The 24,382-nt window shown below is 42.5% G+C and overlaps 1 protein-coding gene across 5 annotated transcripts in view; it reads left to right on the forward strand.

Annotated features, from left to right (window-relative positions):
- LOC115105186 (anion exchange protein 2-like) overlaps nt 1–23,991 on the forward strand; it is a 112,601-nt gene extending 88,610 nt beyond the window's left edge. For all 5 annotated transcript variants that reach the window (XM_029626891.2, XM_065007158.1, XM_029626892.2 and 2 more), the window contains 17 exons: nt 3,253–3,389; nt 5,323–5,503; nt 7,844–7,979; nt 8,339–8,540; nt 9,444–9,552; nt 9,874–10,058; nt 10,430–10,643; nt 10,832–11,038; nt 11,345–11,493; nt 14,081–14,275; nt 14,794–15,030; nt 15,411–15,500; nt 15,693–15,859; nt 16,104–16,357; nt 16,651–16,820; nt 18,197–18,370; nt 19,766–23,991. In XM_029626891.2, coding sequence (XP_029482751.1) covers nt 3,253–3,389; nt 5,323–5,503; nt 7,844–7,979; nt 8,339–8,540; nt 9,444–9,552; nt 9,874–10,058; nt 10,430–10,643; nt 10,832–11,038; nt 11,345–11,493; nt 14,081–14,275; nt 14,794–15,030; nt 15,411–15,500; nt 15,693–15,859; nt 16,104–16,357; nt 16,651–16,820; nt 18,197–18,370; nt 19,766–19,846 — 2,888 coding nt within the window. In that variant the 3' untranslated portion in view covers nt 19,847–23,991. The remainder of the gene's footprint in view (nt 1–3,252; nt 3,390–5,322; nt 5,504–7,843; nt 7,980–8,338; nt 8,541–9,443; nt 9,553–9,873; nt 10,059–10,429; nt 10,644–10,831; nt 11,039–11,344; nt 11,494–14,080; nt 14,276–14,793; nt 15,031–15,410; nt 15,501–15,692; nt 15,860–16,103; nt 16,358–16,650; nt 16,821–18,196; nt 18,371–19,765) is intronic.
- The last annotated feature ends 391 nt before the right edge of the window (nt 23,992–24,382 follow it).

A 24,382-nucleotide genomic window follows, 5' to 3' on the forward strand; every position in this document is an offset into this window, starting at 1 on the left:
TTTTGCAAGGAGGAATGGGGAAAAAATTCAGTCTCTCGATGTGCAAAACTGATAGACATACCCCAAACGACTTACAGCTGTAATCGCAGCAAAAGGTGGCGCTACAAAGTATTAATTTAAGGGGGCTGAATAATTTTGCACGCCCAATTTTTCAGTTTTTGATTTGTTAAAAAAGTTTGAAATATCCAATAAATGTCGTTCCACTTCATGATTGTGTCCCACTTGTTGTTGATTCTTCACAAAAAAATACAGTTTTATATCTTTATGTTTGAAGCCTGAAATGTGGCAAAAGGTCGCAAAGTTCAAGGGGGCCGAATACTTTCGCAAGGCACTGTATATTGCACTGGTCATCCCCAAAGCCAACACTTCCTTTGGCCGCCTTTCCTTAAAGCTCTGCTGCCAATGACTGGAATGAATTGCATAAATCTCTGAAGCTAGAGTCTTATATCTCCCTCTCTAACTTTAAGCATCAGCTGTCAGAGCAGCTTACCCTGTACCTGTACACAGCCAATCTGTAAATAGCACACCCGACTACCTCATCCCCATATAATTACTTACCCTCTTGCTCTTTTACACCCCAGAATCTCTACTTGCACATCATCTGCACATCTATCACTCCAATTCATGCTAAATTGTAATTATTTTTGCCTCTAGGGCCTATTTATTGCCTAGCTCCCTACTCTTCTACATTTGCACACACTGTACATAGATTTTTCTATTATTTCTGTTCTTTACAGTTATTGACTGTACGTTTGTTGACTTGCAACTCTGTTGTTTTTGTCGCACTGCTTTGCTTTATCTTGGTTAGGTCACAGTTGTAAATGAGAACTTGTTTTCAACTGGCCTACCTGGTTAAATAAAGGTGAAATAAAAAAATACAAATAAGTTGAAATTCACACCTTATTGGGTTTTGACCATTGCAGAACCCATTTTATTTTTGTGAACTTAAGTTAACCATTTTATTTAGCAAATAAAGACAACTGGCATGGACAAAATTATTAGCACACCGGAGCAGGTACTTGGTTACACCGCCTTTGGCCAATATAACAGCCAACAAATGAGTTGGATAAAATATAAAAGGTTTCTGTGTTTTTGGAGTACATCAGTCCAACAACTGTTTGTCTAATGAAGGTTGTGGATCATCCATCAGGACAACCCCAAACACACATCAAAGCACCCTGAAATTGTTCAAGAAGAAACACTGGACTGTTCTGGAGTTGCCACCGAAGAGTCCAGATCTGAATCACATTTATAACCTATGGCAAGAGATGAAAACAGCAGTTGGAGGGCAAACATTAAAGTATTAGAGCAGTTTGCTCCTGAAAAGTGAGCCAAATTGCCAGTAGAATGTTGTAGCAAGCTCATTGATGGCTCCAAGAAGTGTTTGTCTGCAGTTAACTTGGCTGTGTAACCGTGTCTTTATTTTCAAAATAATATTGTAAACTTAAGTTTACAAAAATAAAATGAGTATTTCTGCGTTGATGACAATCCAATAGCACGGTATGGAGAACACTTCTTTTTCTTTTTTTTTAACGAAATAGGGAATTCTTTAAAGATTGACTATGCAGAAATTGCTTCACCATTTCCTGGTTGCTAAAATTCTATTAGTTTGCTTAATTTGTGACAAAGCAAGCAAGTATAGAATCGTTATACCATCTAAACAGCTGTGAAATATTTTTTCCATAACTCAAATTATTGTTTTTTCTACTGTTTGAAGCTGTTGTGCAAAACTGAAAATAAAAAAAACAGGAAGTATAGAAATTGCGCACATACAACAGATCCTACCGCTTCTTTGACTTTCTTTCAATGAGAATGACCGATCTATTACACATTTCTAAGTGAATTTGGTCCAGTCACCCAAAAAGTGATGCATTTTAAGAAAAGTGTAAGTGTGCCAAAATATTTGGCCGCAACTGTATATTCTGTGCCTTTGCGAAGTAATATCATAACCCTGGACTTATTCCACATTGTGGTGGAATTGAAAATGAATTAAATAGGTGTTTGTGTTACACCACTGTACAACACACACAGAATTCGAGCAGTGAAATTCAAACACAGATTCAACCACAAAGTCCAGGGAGGTTCTCCAATGTCTCGCGAAGAAGTGCACGTATTTGGAGATTGTTTTGCTGTTTTACTAGACTTTGAATATGCCTTTTGAGCATTGTGAAGTTATTACTTACACTTTTGTTCGTGTATAAAACAAACTTTTTGTCCTGAGTCTTATGTTTGGAGCAAATCCAGAACAACACATTACTGAGTACCGCTCTCCATATTTTTTTTTTAAGTGTAGTGGTGGCTGCATCATGTTATGGGTGTGCTTGTAATCGTTAAGGACTGGGTTTTTCAGTCAAGAGTGTATACTTTCTGAAGGCACTTGTACCAATAGGTGCCCTCCTTTTGCGAGGCATTGGGAAACCTCCCTGGTCTTTGTGGTTGACTGTTTGAAATTCACTGCTCGACTGAGGGACCTTGAAGATGATTGTATGTGTGGGGTACAGAGATGAGGTAGTCAGGAACAAAAAAAAATCTAACCCAGCAATTCCAGTCCATATGATACATTATAATGCAGTACATGTTTACAGTACACACTCAAAGATTAGTGGAGCTTGTTTAATTTATTTACCCAAGACCGCATACATCTATGGGCTTTTGTGTTTTTCTGTCATGCGTAATGTACGGTAGCCTATGTATTGGATAACAGCACAATAATTTGGCCTTTTGGGGATTGGGCTCATAACATTTATTTAATGTAGGTCTCCGGCAGCATCAGGCTTGAATTTTCATGCCTCTCAAAACACGAATCAAATCCAGACATTCATATGTTGTGTATGGTTTAGAATGACACTTGTGGTTTTGGCGGGAAATACCGGGTTACCTGGGAGAAAAAGAAGAAGAAAAATCTTGGGGTGGAACATTTTGTAAAATATCGTGAAAATATTCAAGCCTAAACCCAACCCCACAGCATTTCCAGGTGAACAAAAGCAACGTCCTGTTCTGTGACTGTGGGTCTCTGAGATGTGATCTAGTAGCGGGATGGTGGAGGTCATTGCAGAGCCAAGAGCTCAGTGTTGGGCAGACCACTGTCTTGGGAAAAAGCTGCAACACTACAATGTTGTAATACTTGATAATGTAATGTTGACCACTGTTATTAGTGTTTGGGATCACAATCACCACCACACCCTCTCTCACTATTGCTCATTCTGTATCTCTGGCTATGATTTTTCACTCACCTCTCCTCTCTCTCCTTAGGCCATCGTTTTGAGGATGTCCCTGGGGTACGGAGACACCTGGTCAGAAAGAGCACCAAAGGCCAAGTGGTGCATGTCGGCAAGGACCACAAGGAGCCCTGCACACGCAGCCAAAAAAAGGACCGGACCCCACATGAGGTGAGCGACGGAAAATGCAACCTGTAGTATCCACTCCTTTGCTGATGTTGGGACACATTGTCACATCCCTTGTTTCAGATATGATGGAGTTTTATTCATCAGATGATTTTCATGGATTTGCTGATGTTTTTGGCAAGGATGGTTTGAATGTAAATATGGTTAATTGCTTCTTGGTCCATATTTAAATAAATAAAACTAAAATTGGAACATCAACTGGAAAATCCGCTACAGTATATTTTGTGGATGGGAGAGTGGGCAGGACACAATTAAAAATGAATGAGTTCTTTCCTTTCACACACCCAATAGAAAGGGGCAGAGAAGAGCTCAGGTAAGGAGACACCGGGTTCTCCCTGAGAGAGGGAGCCATGTTCTATTAACACACACGCATAGGTCCCCAGCAGCCAGGTAAACAACAGTTTCCTCTCAGGGTAAAGTGTGTGTGTGTGGGGGGAGATGTAAGGGTCCCCTGCTCTGTGCACGGGTCTGTGTTAGTCGTCAGTGTATTAAGCCCACACCACCTCCACCCTCTCGCTCCTTCCAGTCGTTACCACCAGTGGTTCTGTAACTTATCATTCTGCCTCCCGGCCAGACGGCATGGTCATACTGGACTACTTCGGCCAAATGGCCCGGCCCCACAAGGTGAGGCGGCTCAGTCGGCCAATTGCATGTTCCAGCAGTGTGTGCATGTAGCAACGCGTCTTCACATAAGAGTAGGTGCAGTATGGTTACTCGATAATCATTAGTTGTGTTGTTGGCTTGGTACTGAAACGGGTAATGGTTGGTTGGGTATCACTAACTCATGAGTATGGAGTTAGATTGGTTTCTCTTTAACCAGACTTTTGGGAAGTGATAAGGCTGTAGGGTGTAATACTGTGTTTCTACTGATGATAGCATCTACTGTATTTATACTGTATTTTTACTCATCACAGTTTGATGTGTGAGAAAAAAAACGAATTTAAACAGAGCATCTGTTGAGCTCATGAAAAATGGTTTTCACTGAAACGTTGCATTCGCCTGTTGCTTATGGCTATTTACCACTGCCTATATTTGAGAAGTGTATTGGCATTGTGGATAATTGAATTGCATAGTTGTTCTTAATATAACCGAGTAACACTGGTGAGTGTGTTTCTGTTTTGACGTCAACATGCAGCGCAGACTTGGGAACAAGTACTATTTAAAATCTTTCAAATAATTTGAGCGTTTGATGTCAGATGGATGGGTTTGCAGTTTTGGGACTTTTCTATTGGTCCATTAAGCCAGGCAAGCTCAATCAAGCACAGATGATCATGTATTTTAAATTGTTTCAAGTAACATTTGAATGCAGGTCTGATGCACCTTGCATGGTTTTCAGAAGTCAATAGGTTCAAGGACCAGTGCGAACTACTTTCACACTTCACACTTTGGAAAGTGAAACTAGAATACAATTACATATAGTTCTCTGGATGTGTTTTCTGATCCTCAGAATCATTTTTTGACTGTCTTTAAAGAAACAGCATGAGCCTGAGAAGAGCTAGCGTTAATTCTAAAGCAATATTTGTAGAAGAATTCAATCCGACGCAGATACAGCCACATTAAGCATACTGAAAACAATTTCCCCTGAAAGATCAGTTATTCAGATCCTCACTGAATCTAATCCGATTGGCTCAATGGTAACTTGGTTGGAAGGAGATACTGGTTTGAACATTTACGATTCAGACTCCTGGATGTCCATGGGCATACACTGAAAAATATTGACTTGCATTGGTTTTTGGACAAACATGATTTTTAAAAAGCTAGCCGTTGGAGAAAGTGGCCACCGGCCAGATAAAAATGTTTTTTTAAATAAAGCATGGATTGCTCTCTTATCTTATCCATAGAGTGATTTAAGAGGGTTGAAGAAACCAATGTTATTTGGGTACACTATCCCTTTAAATTCAGCCTGTGTCCCCCTCAGGTGTTTGTGGAGCTGAACGAGCTTATCATGGATAAGAACCAGGAGATGCAGTGGCGGGAGACGGCCCGTTGGATCAAGTTTGAGGAGGACGTGGAGGAGGAGACGGACCGCTGGGGCAAACCCCACGTGGCCTCGCTCTCCTTCCGCAGCCTGTTGGAGCTCCGCAAGACCATCTCCCACGGTAGGAGAGAGTTTAGAGAGAGAAGACTGTGTGCAGTGTTTCCCCTATATGAATCGTTGCCGCCACCCCTAAATATATACAGTACCAGTCAAAAGTTTGGACACACCTACTCATTCAAAGGTTTTTCTTTGTTTTACTATTTTCTATATTATAGAATATTAGTGAAGACATCAAAACTATGAAATAACACATATGGAATCGTGTAGTAACCAACATTTTAGATTCTTCAAAGCAGCCACCCTTTGCTTTGCTTTGACAGATTTGCACACTCTTGACATTCTCTCAACCAGCTTCACCTGGAATGCTTTCCAAACAGTCTTGAAGGAGTTCCCACATATGCTGAGCACTTGTTGGCTGCTTTTCCTTCAATCTGCGGTCCAACTCATCCCAAACCATCTCAATTGTGTTGAGGTTAGGTGATTGTGGAGGCCAGGTCATCTGATGCAGCACTCGTCACTCTCCTCTTTGGTCAAATAGCCCATACACAGCCTGGAGGTGTGTTGGGTCATTGTCCTGTTGAAAAACAAATGATAGCCCCACTAAGTGCAAGCCAGATGTGATCTCGTATTGCTGCAGAATGCTGTGGTAGCCATGCTGGTTAAGTGTGCCTTGAATACTAAATAAATCACTGACCGTGTCACCAGCAAAGCACCCCACACCACCACCTCCATGCTCACGTTGGGAACCACACATGAGGAGATTATCTGTTTACCTACTCGGCAGTTGGAACCAAAAATCTCAAATTTGGACTCCAGACCAAAGGACAAATTTCCACCATTCTAATGTCCATTGCTCGTGCTTCTTGGCCCAAGCAAGTCTAGTAGTGGTTTCTTTGCAGCAATTCGACCATGAAGGCCTGATGCATGCTGTCTCTTTTGAACAGTTGATGTTGAGATGTGTCTGTTACTTGGACTCTGAAGCATTTAATTGGGCTGCAATTTCTGAGGCTGGTAACTAATGAACTTATCCTCTGCAGCAGAGGTAACGCTGGGTCTTCCTTTCCTGTGGCGGTCCTCATAAGAGCCAGTTTCAACTCAGTGCTCGATGGTTTTTGCAACCGCACTTGAAGAAACTTTCAAAGTTCTTGACATATTCCGCATTGCCTGGCCTTCATGTCTTAAAGTAATGATGGTCTGTCATTTCTGTTTGCTTATTTGAGCTGTTCTTGCCATAATAAGGATTTGGTCTTTTACCAAATAGGGCTATCTTATGTATGCCAACTATACCTTGTCACAACACAACTCATTGGCTCAAATGTATTAAGAAGGAAAGACAATTCCACAAATTAGCAAGGCACACCCTTTGATTGAAATACATTCCAGGTGACTTCCTCATGAAGCTGGTTGAGAGAATGCCAAGAGTGTGCAAAGCTGTCATCAAGGCAAAGGGTGGCTACTTTGAAGAATCTTAAATATAAAATATATTTTGATTTGTCTGTCTTTTTTTTGGTTACTATGCGATTCCACATGTTATTTCATAGTTTTGATGTCTTCACTATTATTCTACTATATAGAACATAGTAAAAATAAGGAAAAACCCTTCAATGAGTAGGTATTTTCCAAACTTTTGACTGGTACTATGTATGTATACATGTATGTTGACTCCAATGCTTGCCACAACTGTGCCAAGATGGCTGGATGTCCTTTGGGTGCTGGACTATTCTTGATACAGGAAACTGTTGAGCATAAAAAACACAGCAGCGCTGCAATTCTTGACACTCAAACCGGTGCGCTTGGCACCTACTACCATACCCCGTTCAAAGGCACTTAAATATTTTGTCTTTCCCATTCACCTCTGAATGGCACACATGCTCAGTCCATATCTCAATTGTCTTCAGGCTTAAAAATCCTTCTTTAATCCGTCTCCTCCCCTTCGTCTACACTGATTGAAGTTGATTTTAAGTGACATCAATAAGGGATCATAGCTTTCACCTGGATTTACCTGGCCAATCTGTAATGTTTTGTAAAGGCAGTGTATTTCTTGGGGCGAGACAAAGTATTTAAGTGCCTTTGAACAGCGTATGGTAGTAGGTGCTAGGTGTACCGGTTTGTGTCAAGAACTGCAACGCTGCTGGGTCTTTCATGCTCAACAGTTTCCTGTGTGTGTATCAAGAATGGTCCACCACCCAAAGGAAATCCATGTCAGCATGGGCCAGCATACTTGTGGAATATTACAAGACCTTGTAGAGTCCATATCCCGATGAATTGAGGGTGTTCTGAGGACAAAATGGGGGGGTGCAACTCAATAGGAAGCTGTTCTTAATGTTTTGAACACTCAGTGTGTGTCTGTGTGTGCCCACCCTGCTGTGACCTCAGTATCATGTGTGTCCTCTGCCACCAGGGGCGGTGTTGTTGGACCTGGACCAGAAGACCTTGCCTGGCATTGCCCACCAGGTGGTAGAGCAGATGATCATCTCAGACCAGATCAAGGCTGAGGACCGCGCAAATGTGCTCCGAGCCCTGCTGCTCAAACACAGGTACACCACCACCACTACACCTAAACACCAACCAGGACAGCTCAGTAGAAAATACTTATTGAGTATCTAGTAACCTAAGTATGGAAGTACGGAATACTTAAATTAAGTGTGTGGACACTTTAAACTCTGGATATTGATTTTCAACAGGAAAAGTATAATAAAAACTGGAGTTTGTCTACCATTTTGATCTCAGATGAAATAGCGTTATTAGTTCAGCATGTCAATTTACACAATGTTAACCTTGCGATGTCTCTGCCTGGTCCCGCCGCCTGCTTGCTTGATAGCGTGCGAGAGGGCAAGGTGCGACATATGCATCTCCTGCTCAACCTCTGTGTGCCTTTACCTCCCTCGCCCTGCAGTCACCCAAGCGATGAGAAGGAGCACAGCCACAACCCCTTCCCCAGGAACATCTCGGCGGCCAGCCTGGGCAACCTGCTGCCCCAGCAACACAGCTCCAACCACATCCACCATCCAGAGCCCTCCGTTACAGACCCCCTCATGGGCTCGGCCAGCACAGGGGAGCAGGAGACACGTATCGACATGGAGAAGAACGACCTGCAGGTAGCTACAGTATAGTGGTGATTTTATGTAAGGAGTAAATGCTGACGTTTATTTTTCCAAGGTAATATACAGAACTGAGGCATGTATCCCGTGTATACCACAGTTGCAAAAAACAACAACAATAAAGCGCACATTTACCAGTAAAAATAATAATAATAATAATTCTACTCTTTTGGTTGCTAGAGAAGCACCCCAGTCTTTTGGTTGATATTTATGGACACAACCCAGTTGTTCGTTCTATATGTTCAGTTGCCATACACGCTGGAAACGTTCTTGTCCCTTGCTTGCTAGCTACCCAACTAGCTACGGCTAACAGAGTCACAACCTCTGAAACCAGAATAACAGCATTTGTTTAAGCTGTTTTCTATTGATATTCATTTGGATACATCCATAATGTCTGTAAAAACAAATCAATACTAGCTAGCTAAGTTTTTCCTCATTGGACCTGCGTTTACAATGTATCCCATTTCTGTTTGTGTGGTTGTCGGTTTAACTTTCTGTAATTTGTAACAAGTGTGGTCTGCATCTTTCGGTGCATATTTCATCATGTTTACAAGGTGTCCCGATAGCTTTTCCAACTGTCCCGTTATTTGGTTTTAATGCCCATTTTAAAATGCCCTTCTAGCCAATCAGAAACAAGTATTCAACAGTGCTGTGTATAAGTAGTGAGGAATGTATTAGGCAGATTATTCTACTGCTAAAGAGAGAGAGTGTGTGTGCGTGCGTGTGCGTGCGTGCGTGTGCGTGCGTGTGTGTGCGTGTGTGTGTGTGCAAATTGTGTACACAGGGATATTGAACTATCATGTAAAAAGTATCTTCATTGGATAATTTTTTGTGGAGGGGGAAGTCTGTCCCATTGAGTTACCATGGCCTGGGTTAAATCTGTCCTGATTGGTATTGCAGCAGAAGGAGTCTACTCCAAATATCGGCATACACAGGTCGAAGTCCAAGCATGAGCTCAAGCTGCTGGAGAAGATTCCAGAGAATGCTGAGGCCACTGTTGTCCTTGTGGGTGAGTGGTCTTTTTTTAACTCATCTAAGAACCAGAAGTACCAGAAAGCATCTCCTGTTACCTTTTTCAAATAACCTACTACCACTACTACCTCTTCTTCTTCGGGTACTTATATTTGTCCTATTTGACACATTATTAATTTATTTTCTATTTTCTTTGGGGGGGGTTGCATGTCCCAAATCTCCCTGATACACACTCGTGAGTGGGGTCACGGCCAGGGACAAATAACATCTGAAACAGTAGTCTAATATCAAGTATTCCCACTCTGTGCAGTGTAACAGCATGCCCTATAACCCTCTGTCCCCCCTTCCTCTCCTCCAGGCAGCGTTGACTTCCTGGAGCAGCCCACCATGGCCTTTGTGCGGCTGCAGGAGGCGGAGGAGCTAGACTCTGTCCTGGAGGTCCCAGTGCCAGTCAGGTTCATCTTTGTCCTGCTGGGTCCCCCCAGCACCAACATGGACTACCACCAAATCGGACGCTCCATCTCCACACTCATGTCTGACAAGGTCAGTGCGCTGTACTGTGAAGGCGAGAGGAGAGCAAGAGTCAATTGATTGAGGTTTAGTAGAACATCTGTGGGCCGAGTTTCCTGGCCACAGATTAAGCCCAGTCCTGGAGTGAAAATCACTTTCAATGAGAATCTGCATTGAAAATGCTTTTTAGTCCAGGACTAGGCTTAATCTGTGTCCTGGAAACCATCCCTATATGTTTTTGTTACTACATATTATGGTTATGACCATAGTATTTAATTCCACACACAACTCTGAATGCAAAAAAGAAAATCCAAACACAGAGTGAACCTGTTTTGTTCTATGAAGGCTCACATACTGTAGGACAATGAGTATAACTCCAGTGTTTTTCCTGTTCTCCCGCGCAGCACTTCCATGAGTCGGCCTACCTGGCGGACGACCGCCAGGACCTGCTCAACGCCATCAACGGCTTCCTGGACTGCAGCATCGTTCTGCCCCCCTCCGAGATGGGCGGTGAGGAGCTGCTACGCTCCGTGGCACGCTTCCAGAAGGAGATGCTTCGCAAGCGGGAGGAGCAAGGAGCCCTGCTGGCCAAGGAGCCCAAGAGCCAGAAGGAAAAAGGTGGGGGAATCCCGCAATTTTGTTCACAGAAAAATGATGTCCTAACTTTCCTAGCTTCTCAGACCGTTACATGGAGCCGGATGATAATATTTTGAAAGTTTCCTCTTTTTTTAATGCAAAAAAGATTCCAAAGAAACGTCACTTTTCTAGTCCAGTATTTGAAATCGGTCTATGTTTATGTATTCCAGAGGCCCTCCTCTCGCCCGGGAAGCCGGGAGACGACCCCCTGCAGCGTACTGGACGCCCCTTCGGAGGCTTAATCCGAGACGTGAAGCGCCGCTACCCAAAGTACGTGAGTGACTTCAAGGACGCGCTGAACGCCCAGTGCGCTGCAGCCATCATCTTCATCTACTTCGCTGCCCTCTCCCCAGCCATAACCTTCGGAGGCCTCCTGGGTGAGTCCCAGGGGTTAAATGCAGCCAGCTAGCAAATTCTGGTACATTTACAGAAATATCCCTGTGTAAGTTAAGAAAGTGACGGAAACAATGAACAGGAGGCAAAAAATAACCACAACTACCCATATACCCCTATCAACACACAACCAGACACTTAGCATGTGTTTAAAGTAGGCATTGGAGCTATATTGAATATGTACTGAGAATGGAATTTTTGGCTTTTTAATGGCTTTTTTAAAAAAAACGTTCTTAGGTCATTCTCTGAATGTTGCCTGTGTGGGTTCTTGACTGTGTGCCTTGTGGTAGGTGAGAAGACTGAGGGTCTGATCGGTGTGTCTGAGCTGATCGTGGCCACAGCTGTGCAGGGTGTTCTTTTCTGCCTCCTGGGGGCCCAACCGCTCCTGGTGGTGGGCTTCTCCGGACCCCTGCTCGTCTTTGAAGAGGCCTTCTACTCTGTAAGTTACCTCAAACTGAGATGTGAGATTACATTATTGACTACCGCGTAAGAGTAGGGCTGGGCGATATGGCCAAAATATATCAATATATAGATAGATAGATATATTGATATATTTTGGCCATATCGCCCAGCCCTACTCTTACGCGGTAGTCAATAATGTAATCTCACATCTCATATATATATATATTGCTTTATGAGTAGTGCGTGACCCTAGGGTGGCAACACATATATTCTAAATTACTGTATTTCAATGGGTCTTTCTCCATTCTGATTGTTTTGTACTGTTCAATTCAACTTCAACCTAAAATAATTTCCTGCATTTCCTACACTCATTTGAGATCATTTACGACATGGACAAAAATACTAGGCCTTATTTTTAACCAAATAATGCAATTGCGATTTAGATCAAAACACTTGGGTGAACTTTTGGAATCATGGAACTAGAATGTTTATTATAATTCTGTAGTTAGAATATAAATAATAGTGGGCACTTTGAATACATGAAAATTCCATGAATGAGTTATTGTGACAGGGTAGCATGTACCGTGTTTCCTAAGGGACCCTATAATCTTTGGCTACATTAAATCTTTATTCATGTTTTAAAATGTATTCATATATCCAACATATTCATGTGAGGAGACCAAAGCGCAGCATGATGTGAATACATATTTTAATGAAAAGACGGAAAAACACGAAGTACACTAAACAAACAAACAAAATAACAAGACGAACGTGACCGCTATAGAAACTGAGTGCTAACATGCAACATAACATAGACAATAACCCACCAATCACAATACAAAACAGGCTACCTAAATATGGTTCCCAATCAGAGACGACGACAAACACCTACCACTGATTGAGAACCATATCAGGCCAAAACACATAGAAACAGACTAACTAGACATGCAACATAGAATGCCCACTCATATCACACCCTGACCAAACAAAACATAGAAACAAACAACTCAAATAATGGTCAGAGTGACAGTACCCCCCCCCCCCCCCTAAGGTGCGGACTCCGGACGCAAAACCTAAACCTATAGGGGAGGGTCTGGGTGGGCATCTGGCCGCGGTGGTGGCTCTGGCGGGTCCTGGCTGGCTGACGGCTCTGGCGGGTCCTGGCTGGCTGACGGCTCTGGCGGCTCCTGGCTGGCTGACTGCTCTGGCGGCTCCAGGCTGGCTGACGGCTCTGGCGGCTCCTGGCTGGCTGAATGTACTGCACCGAGATATGCACACGCACTGGGGAGACTGTGCGCTCCACCGCATAACACGGTGCCTGCCCGGTTCCTCTCTCTCTCTCCAGTAAGCACAGGAAGTTGGCGCAGGTCTCCTACACTCCCTGTGTGGAATCCCCTCCAAAGTCCATGAGTCCTGCGTTCTTTGCTGCTGCTGGCTGTTACCACGCTGCTTGGTCCATTGTTGGTGGGTTATTCTGTCACGATCGTCATAAAGAGGAGACCAAAGCGCAGCGTGGTGTGAATGCATTGATTTGATGATTGACGAAAAAAACACGAAGTACACTAAAACAAACTAACTAACCAGACGAACGTGACCGCTATTGAAACTGAGTGCTAACATGCAACCTAACATGGACAATAACCCACGAAATACCCAAAGAAGATGGCTGTCTAAATATGGTTCCCAATCAGAGACAACGATAAACAGCTGCCTCTAATTGAGAACCAATCTAGGCAACCATAGACATACATAAACACCTAGATGGTAAACAACCCCATAAACCTATAAAACCCCTAGACAGTACAAAAACGCATACATCACCCATGTCACACCCTGACCTAACCAAAATATATAAAGAAAACAAAGAATACTCAGGGCATGACACTTTGCCTATTCCGCTTTGATTTAGAAGATACTGTTGCACAAACAACATGCTGATTTAAGCCTCCACCAATACTGGTATCAGGCTGTATTAGCTAGCTACGTTTGTGTTGACTCAGTACTTTTGCTGACTCAGCTATCCAGCTAACTATCGATTAGCATTAGTGGCTAACACGATTTAGCTTAACTTGCTAAGAAAATACAGACTAACTATTTGCAGACGTAAGAAACACAAACTAATGTTGTAATTATAGAAGCTTGTGGATTTATATTAAGATCAAAGTGGAAACAGCATCGTTGTCATCAACATTGTTGCATGTGCTGCATTGACCATGCAGACTGAACAAAAGTGTCTCGTGGTCAAGCAACAACAAATGCGCTCCTTGAGTGACGGGATGGGACTAGGTCTGTGTGGAAAGCAGCATGGAGAGAGTGGAGAGGGATAAACTAAAAGAGTAAAGTAAACTATAGAATTGGACGTTACACACCGCGTATCACGTTTAACAAACCAAACATTCAAATACCGTTATAGAAGGTAAAGAAAACCCCAAACCAGTCCATGCATCAATACCGGCATAGTAAAATACGGTATACCGCCCAGCCCTACATAAGACTCCCTTTTGTATTTTCCTGCTGTTGATGTTGACCTGTATGCGTGGCCACTCTTCCATCAGTGTCAGAACTCGATACTCAGTTCTGTATTAATTGCTTCCTTACCATTCTCTCTGTGTGTGTGTCCATAGTTCTGTAAGGGGAACGGGATAGAGTACCTGACGGGCCGGGTGTGGATTGGCTTCTGGCTCATCGTCATCGTGGTGACGACAGTGGCCTTGGAAGGTAGCTTCCTGGTCCGCTTTGTCTCACGCTTCACCCAGGAGATCTTCTCCTTCCTCATCTCGCTCATCTTCATCTTCGAGACCTTCTCCAAGATAGGCAAGGTACTGTACACTTGACACTCCGTTAACTATAGTATTGAAATTGATAGAAATGATTTAGTGCCCTTGTAAGTGCTAAAAGCCCTTTACGTTGTAGAGAGGGGATCCAATCTGACTACTGATAATAAATGGAACTGACTTTAGATTGGACTGTTCTCAAAACATGGGGTCAAAACGAGTATGTTTTCCTAACAGGTACACTCTTAAGACAATCTTTTGTGGTTGAGTGGCCCTGATCCGAGAACAAAGTGAAAGGGACAGACTTTTATCTGGGCTTATGATTTCAGGAATGTTACTATTTTTAGACCTCTGTCGAACACAAGACTTTCAAGGGATTATTTGTGTCTGGATTAATCTGTTTGCTGGGACCTTACAGGTATGTCAATTTTAATCTCTCTGAAGCCGTGTTGAAGTGATCTCAGTTGTGTGTGTGTGTGTGTGTGTGTGTGTGTGTGTGTGTGTGTGTGTGTGTGAAGCAGTGCTTTAATGTGAACCCTTTTTTTTCCTGTGTTGTCGGGCAGATTTTCATGGAGCACCCACTGCAGCGCTGTTACCTTGACAACAGCACGGCGGAGAATGCAACGATGGAGAATAGCACCCTGGAGCTATTGCTTGGCAACAGCACTATTTCGGTGGTGTCGGTGAAGGTCCTAGGGGAACCCAACACAGCACTGCTCTCCCTTGTACTCATGTCTGGAACCTTCTTCATTGCATTCTACCTGCGCAAGTTCAAAAACAGTGCCTTCTTCCCTGGCAAGGTAAGACACTGGTACACTTTATGAGGTGAAGGGGCTCATTTCATCCTCACTCTAAGCACAATAGGGTTATCAGGGTGTATTTCAATTCAATACAAATTTTAAAGGGATAATTTGGGATTTTGGCAATGAGGCCCTTTATCTACTTCACCAGAGTCAGATGAACTCGTGGATAACATTTTTATGTCTCTGTGTCCAGTATGAAGGTATTTGTGGTAGTTTCGCGAACCAATGCTAACTAGCCTCATTGCCAGACTCCCGAAGTATCCCTTTAATTATTTAGAACCTAGTTTATTGTAGAATCACAGAACTTCACTCCCCAGTGTCGCATCATGGGCTGTGTGTTATGCATTGCCTACACCTAACTATTTTGTGTTGTTCAGCTCCGAAGGATTATTGGAGATTTCGGGGTCCCCATAGCCATCCTCATCATGGTCCTAGTGGACTACAGTATACGTGACACTTACACACAGGTGAGTAGTACTGCAATGAAAATAATTCCAAAGCCCTTTATTAGTTTGTTCATTGTATTGTCTAGATTAATAAGCTTAACTACTGTCTTACTGAGAAATTATAAAGAACTAGTTACTTTGAAGACATATTAGTGCATGTTATGTCATCACCCTCTAAAACACATCACTTCCCTGACCCCTGACCTTGTGTAGAAACTGAGCGTGCCCAGTGGCTTCTCTGTGACCAGTCCTGAGAAGCGTGGCTGGGTGATCAACCCCCTAGGCATGTACACCCCGTTCCCCATCTGGATGATGTTTGGCAGTGTGCTGCCCGCCCTGCTGGTCTTCATCCTCATCTTCATGGAGACACAGATCACCACGTGAGACACACTGTCACACTACAGTACCCAGCACCCCTGTGTTCCATCATGAGCTCCCCCTTAGTAGCAAAATGAATTGTGTGAATGGATACGAACTGCGGGAAATACTGGAAATCATGGAAGACATTACATTACGTACCGTGTGTGTTTTTATCCTGGCAAGTTGATTTACTCATTCTCAACTTCTCATCTGCCTTTCTTTCTTCCATTCCTCTCTTACTACCTGTCTTCCTCCCTAACTCAGTCTGATAGTGAGTAAAAAGGAGCGGATGCTGGTGAAGGGTTCTGGCTTCCACCTGGACCTGCTGGTGATCGTAGTGCTGGGCGGCACCTCTGCCCTGTTCGGCCTGCCTTGGATGGCCGCTGCCACTGTGCGCTCCGTAACGCACGCCAACGCCCTCACCGTCATGAGTAAGGCGGTCGCCCCTGGCGACAAGCCCCGCATCCAGGAGGTCAAGGAGCAGCGGGTTACAGGGTTGCTGGTGGCTATCTTAGTAGGTGAGTGTCTTTTGGATAGATGTCGAATAGACTAGACTGGAAGATGTTTGGTGCTTCTCAAAAGGTTACCGTAGTTTCCTCCACTTGACTCCTTCCCTTCTTCTGCAGTGATCTGAAGACACAGGATAAAAAACAAAACATATAAGGGAAATATGTGACTTTGCTTATGGTGACTTTGCTTTCACCTGTGTAGTTATTTCACCTCCGACTACTAGAAGAGGAAACTATTAGAGTATTGAGACGCAGTCATGTTTGCAGTAATATCTCTTAACTCTTCCTCCCTCGTCTTCCAGGCCTTTCCATAGTGATCGGAGACCTGCTGCGTCAGATCCCCATTGCTGTGCTGTTTGGCATCTTCCTCTACATGGGCGTGATGTCACTCAATGGAATCCAGTTCACCGAGCGCCTAATGTTACTGCTGATGCCCCCCAAGTACCACCCCGACCACACCTACGTCCGCAAGGTGACCACAGCTCAGAGTCACAGAGAGTAAACAGAGCAGTAGCTCTGGTTCCCTAATCCGTGGAATAGATAGCTTGGTCCCAGATCAGTTTGTGCTCTAATGAAAACTCCTATGGTCAAAAATGACAGTAGGAGTTGTCAAAACATCACAAACAAATATGGGACAGGGCTATCAAATAGAGCCTTTCCTGTATAATCCACTATATCAGGGATGGGAAACTTTGATGGGGGTGGGAGCCACAAAAAAAATCTGAATTTATCATGAGACGCGGTGGCTTGTAGGTCTGCATACCCACATCCATACCCACACATGCTGTCAGAGCTAGCCCTAGACGGAATGTTTTTGGGGGGCCCACCACCTTGCGAGCAAACGTTTTTAGCTACCCCCCCTTCCCCTTAAAAGCAGAGGGGGGGGGACAAATACATTTCAGAGTTCAGTTCATGTAATTCTACACATTTTGCCATAGGGTAGAGAGATATTTGACATTTTTAAGCTTATTTCCTGCAATTCTACACATTTTGCCCTGATTTAAGCCATGTTAATATGATATCTGATTGTGAGTCAATTACAAAATCAATGGGGTCCCCCTGGAGGTTAAGGCCCCTGAGCAAATGCCCGATTTGGTAAATAAACTATGATTACTACAAGTTTAGAGAGCTGGCTAGACTAACTTACCAATACAAAAATAGCTGATATGGGCTAAATGACTGCCTAAGTGACTGACGTAAGATTATTATAATACATTTTTTCGGAAATTGATCCATGGGCTTACAAAAGGGGGGCCACCGCCAGGTGCCCATCCCTGCACTATATAAACTCATAAAGGCTATTTTCCTCAAGTGGGTACCAGAGTTTGTATACATATACTGAGTATACAAACATTAGGAACACCTGCTCTTTCTATGACAGACTGACCAGGTGAAAGCTATGAGGGGACGAGACAGGTTAAAGAAGGATTTTTAAGCCTTGAGACATCGATTGAGGGTGAATGGGCAAGACAAAATATTTAAGTGCCTTTGAACGGGGTATGGTAGTAGGTGCCAGGCGCACAGGTTTGAGTGTGTCAAGAACTGCAGCTCTACTGGGTTTTTCATGCTCAACAGTTTCCCGTGTGTATCAAGAATGGTCCACCATGCAAAGGACATCCAGCCAACTTTACTCAACTGTGGGAAGCATCGGAGTCAACATGGGCCAGCATCCCTTCGGAATGCTTTCGATACCTTTTAGAGTCCATGCCCCAACGAATTGAGGCTGTTCTGAGGGCACAAGGGTGTGCAACTCAATATTAGGAATTACATACTCATGATTTTCATTGTCCCCTTTCGAGTGTATTACGGTAATCCACTTTCTTAACTGATAGTAACTGTGTCCCCAAGGTGAAAACGCTGCGGATGCACCTGTACACACTGATCCAGCTGGTGTGTCTGGCGGCGCTGTGGGCCGTCATGTCAACCGTGGCCTCTCTGGCTTTCCCTTTCGTCCTCATCCTCACCGTCCCCGTCAAGATGTTCCTGTTGTCGCGCATCTTCACCACCCGTGAGATGCAGTGTGTAAGTTGGCCCTTTCACTAGGATTCACCCTATGAGCCCTGGTCAAACGTAGTGCAGGGAGTATGGTGCCGTTTGATATGTATCCCCTTTCTCTCCCCCGAGGATGTTTCAGGAGAGGTACTTATGGAGTTTACTCTTAAAGGAGAAGTAGTTTTTTTTACAACCAAATCTCTATTTTTGATGTAAATGGCATGTTATAGAAAGGTCCAGACACCTTTTTTGTGATTTCACCAAACACCTATATGGGGTTCCTGAAAAAACATGGACAAAGGCTCCATAAACAGCCAAATACGTCCTTTTAGATACGCCAACGCTCTTAGTATAGTGATGCAGGTCTTTAGATGTGCACATGAAATTGTCATTCCTAACTTGATCCGCAACGTTATATTCCCTTTTTGTGCACCTCAAGACGTTTCGCTTATCCAGCTGTTCGATTCTCGACATAGCCTGCTGCTACAGGTAACTGCCTAAATTAAGGGAACACCAACATAGTGTTTTAGTAGGGTGTTGGGCCACCACTAGCTGCCAGAACAACTTCAATGCGCTTTGGTATAGATTCAACAAGTGTCTGGAACTTCCTGTGTGGAAGCACAGGCTTTTAATATATTTTGTATCCCCCATTTACTCAAGTGTTTCCTTTATTTTAGCAGTCACCTCTCCGTCCATTGTACAGGTATTGTTCGAGTCGCAACAAAATGGAGTAAAGAGTTCTGACTAATGTTCGGAATGACACGTGTACAAGACCTGCATCACTATACCGGGAAGTTTTCTGTTTCTAAAATAACGTATTTGGGGGTTTTTTGGAGCCTTTGCTCATGTTTTTTTCAGAGCTCACGTATACTGCACAGTAAGGATGAGGAAGTGATTCGTTGTTTGGGGGTATGTTCATCAAAAAAGGTGTCTAATATGCCATTTGCATCAAAAATGTTGATTTAGTTGTAAAAAAAACAACTTATCCTTCATGACTGTCTGCTCTGCTTGTTCTTCTTCAGTGGTTTTTAGCACTGGGTTGACGTAATGTACTTTGTGAAAAAGTACCCTGTAAAAAGCGCAGTACACATGAAATTTGATTGACGAAAGACATATCTATCTACCCATTTTAAAACAATCAATCGTAGTTACATTTGAGTAATTTAGCGGACATTCTTATACAGAGCACTTTACTATGAGTGCATTCATCTTAAGATAGCTAGGTGAGATGACAACATATCACAATCCTATCAAGTACGTTTTCCCTCAACAAAGTATTTATCAGCAAAGTCCGTGGCAGTAGGATAAGTGGCATTTCTGGTGGGAGGGGGCGGCGCCGTGAGTGTTGTTTAAGGTACTCGTCAGAGGTGGGGTTAACAGTACAGCTACTGCCTTGCTCTAACAGTCTGCTCTCCTCTCTCATAGCTGGATGCTGATGACGCAGAGCCCGTCTTTGACGAGCGAGAGGTCCATGATGAATACTCAGAGATGCACATGCCTGTGTGACCCACACCATAATATACCTACCAACCACTGTATTCTTCTCTGTGTCCACACCATTCTGCCAATCAATCAACCAGCCAATGAAATGCCTGCCCAAAGGATCCACCAGCAAAGACCCTATATATATATATATATATATATATATATATATATAATTGACAGATCCTCTGACCATCATTGAGCACTGTTGGTACTGGTTTCCATTGCTTTAACCACACCTGACCAAAGGGTAAAGATGTCGCATGCAGGCTTTGGTCTTCTGAGACCCAGCTCTGTCATGGAGGGGTTTAAGATCACTCATAACTCATCTCATTCACTGGGACAGAGTTCAATTGGGTGACATAAGTAGATTCAACGTTCAGTCGTTCTCATGATGACACACAGCTGGAAATGGGGACACATAAGGGGGAACTTCCTGTCCTCTGAAGGGGTTAGGGGTCGTAACCCTTCAGAGAGCACTTTGTGGCATTAGGTATGAATACAGACTGAAAGGTCCAATCGGTTCAGCATATTTATTTTGTTAATCATCCATGTTTTAAAATATTTCAACATATTTGCCTTTTTGGGGGGGGGGTTCAGGGGTTCAAATCCAGTTGTGTGTTTATAGATGTGTATTTTCAAGGTTTATTCCAGTGACTGTGTATGGTAGGTAGTTTAGTACACAATGATTCATTTTTCAACCCTAACAGGTTGTGCTGATTCACATTGAATGTGCGGAGGATTATATATGGGATACATTCCTTGAGTCAATATATTTAACATATTGTGCTTTCACTTTGTATGTTTAGCTCTTTTAGCTCACTAAGCGCCTTATGAAGGACATGATGACTGGACAGAGAAACCTAATTATGTTGCTTTTGTTTTTAACAGCTGTTCCTTCAAGAGCACCTCTAAGCCCTCTGCACTTTTTAAGGCATAATATTGAATGTTTTATATTTTACTTAGTGTCTATCAAACACTATGCTGTGTATTTTTGTAAAAAAAAATGTAAGATGCCTTAGATTTTTCTCTCCCGGCAATTCCATTAGCTAAAAAGGAAGGCGTGTGATTTTATGTTTCCAAACGATTGCAAAGGGGACACAAACTGCTCCAACCTCAGACTGATATTAAGGTAGTGTTAGCCCGGTGGTTTTACCAATAGTCATTACAACACTGCTCAGCAGTCTTGTGAAGTCGTGATGAAATGAAATGTGCCTATCTATGTTATTGTGTAGTTTATTTCCTTTCATCCATTCATCATCCTCCTCTAGTGTTTATGCTGCCATTGTGGTGGCTAAAGTTTACCAGCAGAGGGAGACGAAATGTAACCAAAGTACACATTGTAGTACCAAATTATTTTAAAGTACTGTACTGAATGTGAAATAACTCCCCAATCATTTCTTTTTCGTTAGCATTTCCTCCATAAAAGCTGAAATGGGATCACATCTCTCAAGTGCTACACAATCTCAAGACCTTTCTGAAGTACTGTCTATATACACTAAACATTGTGATACTTTCGCCAAGTACAGTAAACTTCTTGTAGTATTGTTCTAATAAGGACCAAATATGTGAAACTAAACAGCTCATCTAAAGTATATACTGCTGAATTCCTTTCTGAAAGTTATCGACATGCATCTATTGGGCACACCTTCACCTTTTGCATTCTCACTGTGTATGTTAAAGTGGTCTACCTACCAGCATAAAGCTAGTCAGTATTTTTTTGGGGGGGCACTAATCTATTTGTCTTTTCCTGTGTGTGAGTGGTTTTATTTCTTACCAAATCTTGGCCATTTAAAACGTTTCAAGTTTGGTCAGAACTATCAAATGTGGGTGTTATCACACCTGTTACTTGCCACCAGGTTTATGATGTTTCCGAGGTGGGCAAAGTGGTTCAGCGGGTCAAGACCATTCTCTCACAACATTTCATTTTAATTTTTTTTTTTTTGATTTCAAGTAGTATTAGTGATTATTATAAAAATTATCCAAAGTTTTTAGATAGAAGCAAATGCGTTGTCTAAAATTCCTAAATGATACTGTCGACAAAATTTCTGTGTAGGCAACCTCTTTAGTGTCACCCATGCCAGGGTAATCTCTTGTGGAAAGACTACGTAAACATAAATCGTACTGTAGATCTGTCATGATAGAACTGGATGTGTGAGATCTGCAGCATTAGTTCCAGTGCTTGGGTTTTTTGTCACTGGTTATTTGGACAAATCCTGATTTTTGCAAGGCGTTAGCATATTTCGGATGGAGCAGGGACTTTTGGCTCATATACTTGCCTGTAACTTGCAAAGAGAAAGGGTAGAGTTCTTTTGTTTTCGGTTCTGATCCTCGTTCTATCTCTTCTCTTAACACTTATGGACCCAGATCTTAATTGAACATCTGACCAATTACGCACGTCTTAAGTTCTGGGTTTACTAAGATTGATGCCAGGGGAATGGCTTGAAGCCTTTTTAAAGATGTTGTTTCTAATATATACAGATGTCTGGAGTTAGACCTATGAATATACTTTTTTTTTTACCTGAAATGCAGTCATTGATTGTGAAGACTGGACCTCATGTCTGTATTTTGTTCTTTCTTGCCTCTTTATTGTTTCTCAAGCAAGGGGGAGGCCGAAGACCTCACTAATCCCCTTCAGACCAACTCCTTAACCTTTTTTTTAAAAATCCTTTAGTGTGTGTACTTTACTGTATTTATACTTAGGATATTGCCTTTCAACAGTAAAAGTTCAAAAATGTCTCTTTCTGTGCACCTCAACTAAGCTATACTTGGCTCCATATTCCCACGGTCTATGGCTACAGGCAGCCCAACTCTGATCTTTTGTTCAACTATTGGCAAAAGAGCTGATCTGATTGGTCAAAAGACCAATAAGTGGAAAAAATATCAGAATCCGGCTGCCGGTGTAAACGCATTCGAAGTCCTTTATTTGTGCCTGAATTGATCTACAGCTGCACGTGAATGTATACGATATGTGATTGTGTCATTTATCACCTGAATCCGTCATAGCCGTCATATATATTTTTTCCAGTATGTCACTCAAGTTCAATTTGTTTTCACTTTTAGAATGCCCATAGATCAAGGCCTGCATTCACAACACGTCTCAGAGTAGGAGTGATGATGGGATCAGATTTCCATTTTAGATCCTACTGAATAAGATATGAACAGAGGGGATCTGATCCTAGCACTCCTACTCACTCTTCATGAATACAGGTCCTGATCCCTCGCATGTATTGCAATGTGGCACTATGTGTTTTGAGTGTTTGAAGGGTGTTGTGCAGATGTTTTGAAAGATGTTGCAGTAATTGATGACCATGGACAAAATGGTGGTGTGCAAAATAAGTTGTTGTTTTTTTTTAATGGAAAACGGTATGGATGGAGGGAATGTGTTCTGTACATGATTGTCAGTGCCCAAGGAAACATTGCTATAATGCAGTTCCATTTTAAAAGAAACACAAAGCATTCTGGGTGTTCATTGCTTATGTTTAGTGTACATACACTACCGGTCAAAAGTTTTAGAACACCTACTCATTCAAGTGTTTTTCAAGTTATCTTTATTTTCACTATTTTCTACATTGTAGAATAATATTGAAGACATAAAAACTATGAAGTAACACGTGGAATCATATACTAACCAAAAGTGTTAAACAAATCAAAAGATTTGTCAAATAGCCACCCTTTGCCTTGATGACAGCTTTACACACTCTTGGCATTCTCTCAACCAGCTATACCTGGAATGCTTTTCCAACAGTCTTGAAGGGGTTCCCACATGCTGAGCACTTGTTGGCTGCTTTTCCATTCACTCTGCTCCGACTCATCCCAAACTATCTCAATTTGGTTGAGGTCGGGGGATTGTGGAGGCCAGGTCATCTGATGCATCACTCTCCTTCTTGGTCAAATAGCGCTTACACAGCCTGGAAGTGTGTTGGGTCATTGTCCTGTTGAAAAACAAATGATAGTCCCACTAAGCCCAAAACAGATGGAATGGTGTATTGCTGCAGAAATGTATTTTGATCTAACACTTTTTTGGTTACTACATGATTCCATATGTTATTTCATAGTTTAGTAAAAAATATAAAAAAATTAATTAAAAAATTTAACTTTTGACCGGTAGTTTAAATAGTTAAAATATTGATGACCAATAAATAAAGACCAATTTCGATTAAACATCACTGCTGTAGTGTTCTTTAACAATTCAACCAACACATATTATTCATAACAAGATGAGTACAGTTAAAAGTTACAGGATCATACAGAAAATACCTTTTACGATGCATATACATGTTCACTTCATGTATGCTGTTGCTAATACAAAACTATTTGTTATGTTGAAATATAGAAATTGAAACTTCCAGATTCTCATGTTGAAACCAACTTCCTTCTTGTAACTAGGTCAAAAACAGCGCATGACCAGGCCTGCACATTATCCTTGATTGCTCAATCCCTCTCCAAAAACACATTCGAGGCTCTTTCCCTTTTGTTTGTCTGAGTTAGAGTTCTTCCCTGAAGTGGAGTGGGTGGTCTTCACACAGAACAATAACCTCAGTCAGGCTGCTCCGCACA

The sequence above is a fragment of the Oncorhynchus nerka genome, linkage group LG22 (assembly GCF_034236695.1).
Source record: "Oncorhynchus nerka isolate Pitt River linkage group LG22, Oner_Uvic_2.0, whole genome shotgun sequence".
NCBI classification, from domain to species: Eukaryota; Metazoa; Chordata; class Actinopteri; order Salmoniformes; family Salmonidae; genus Oncorhynchus; species Oncorhynchus nerka.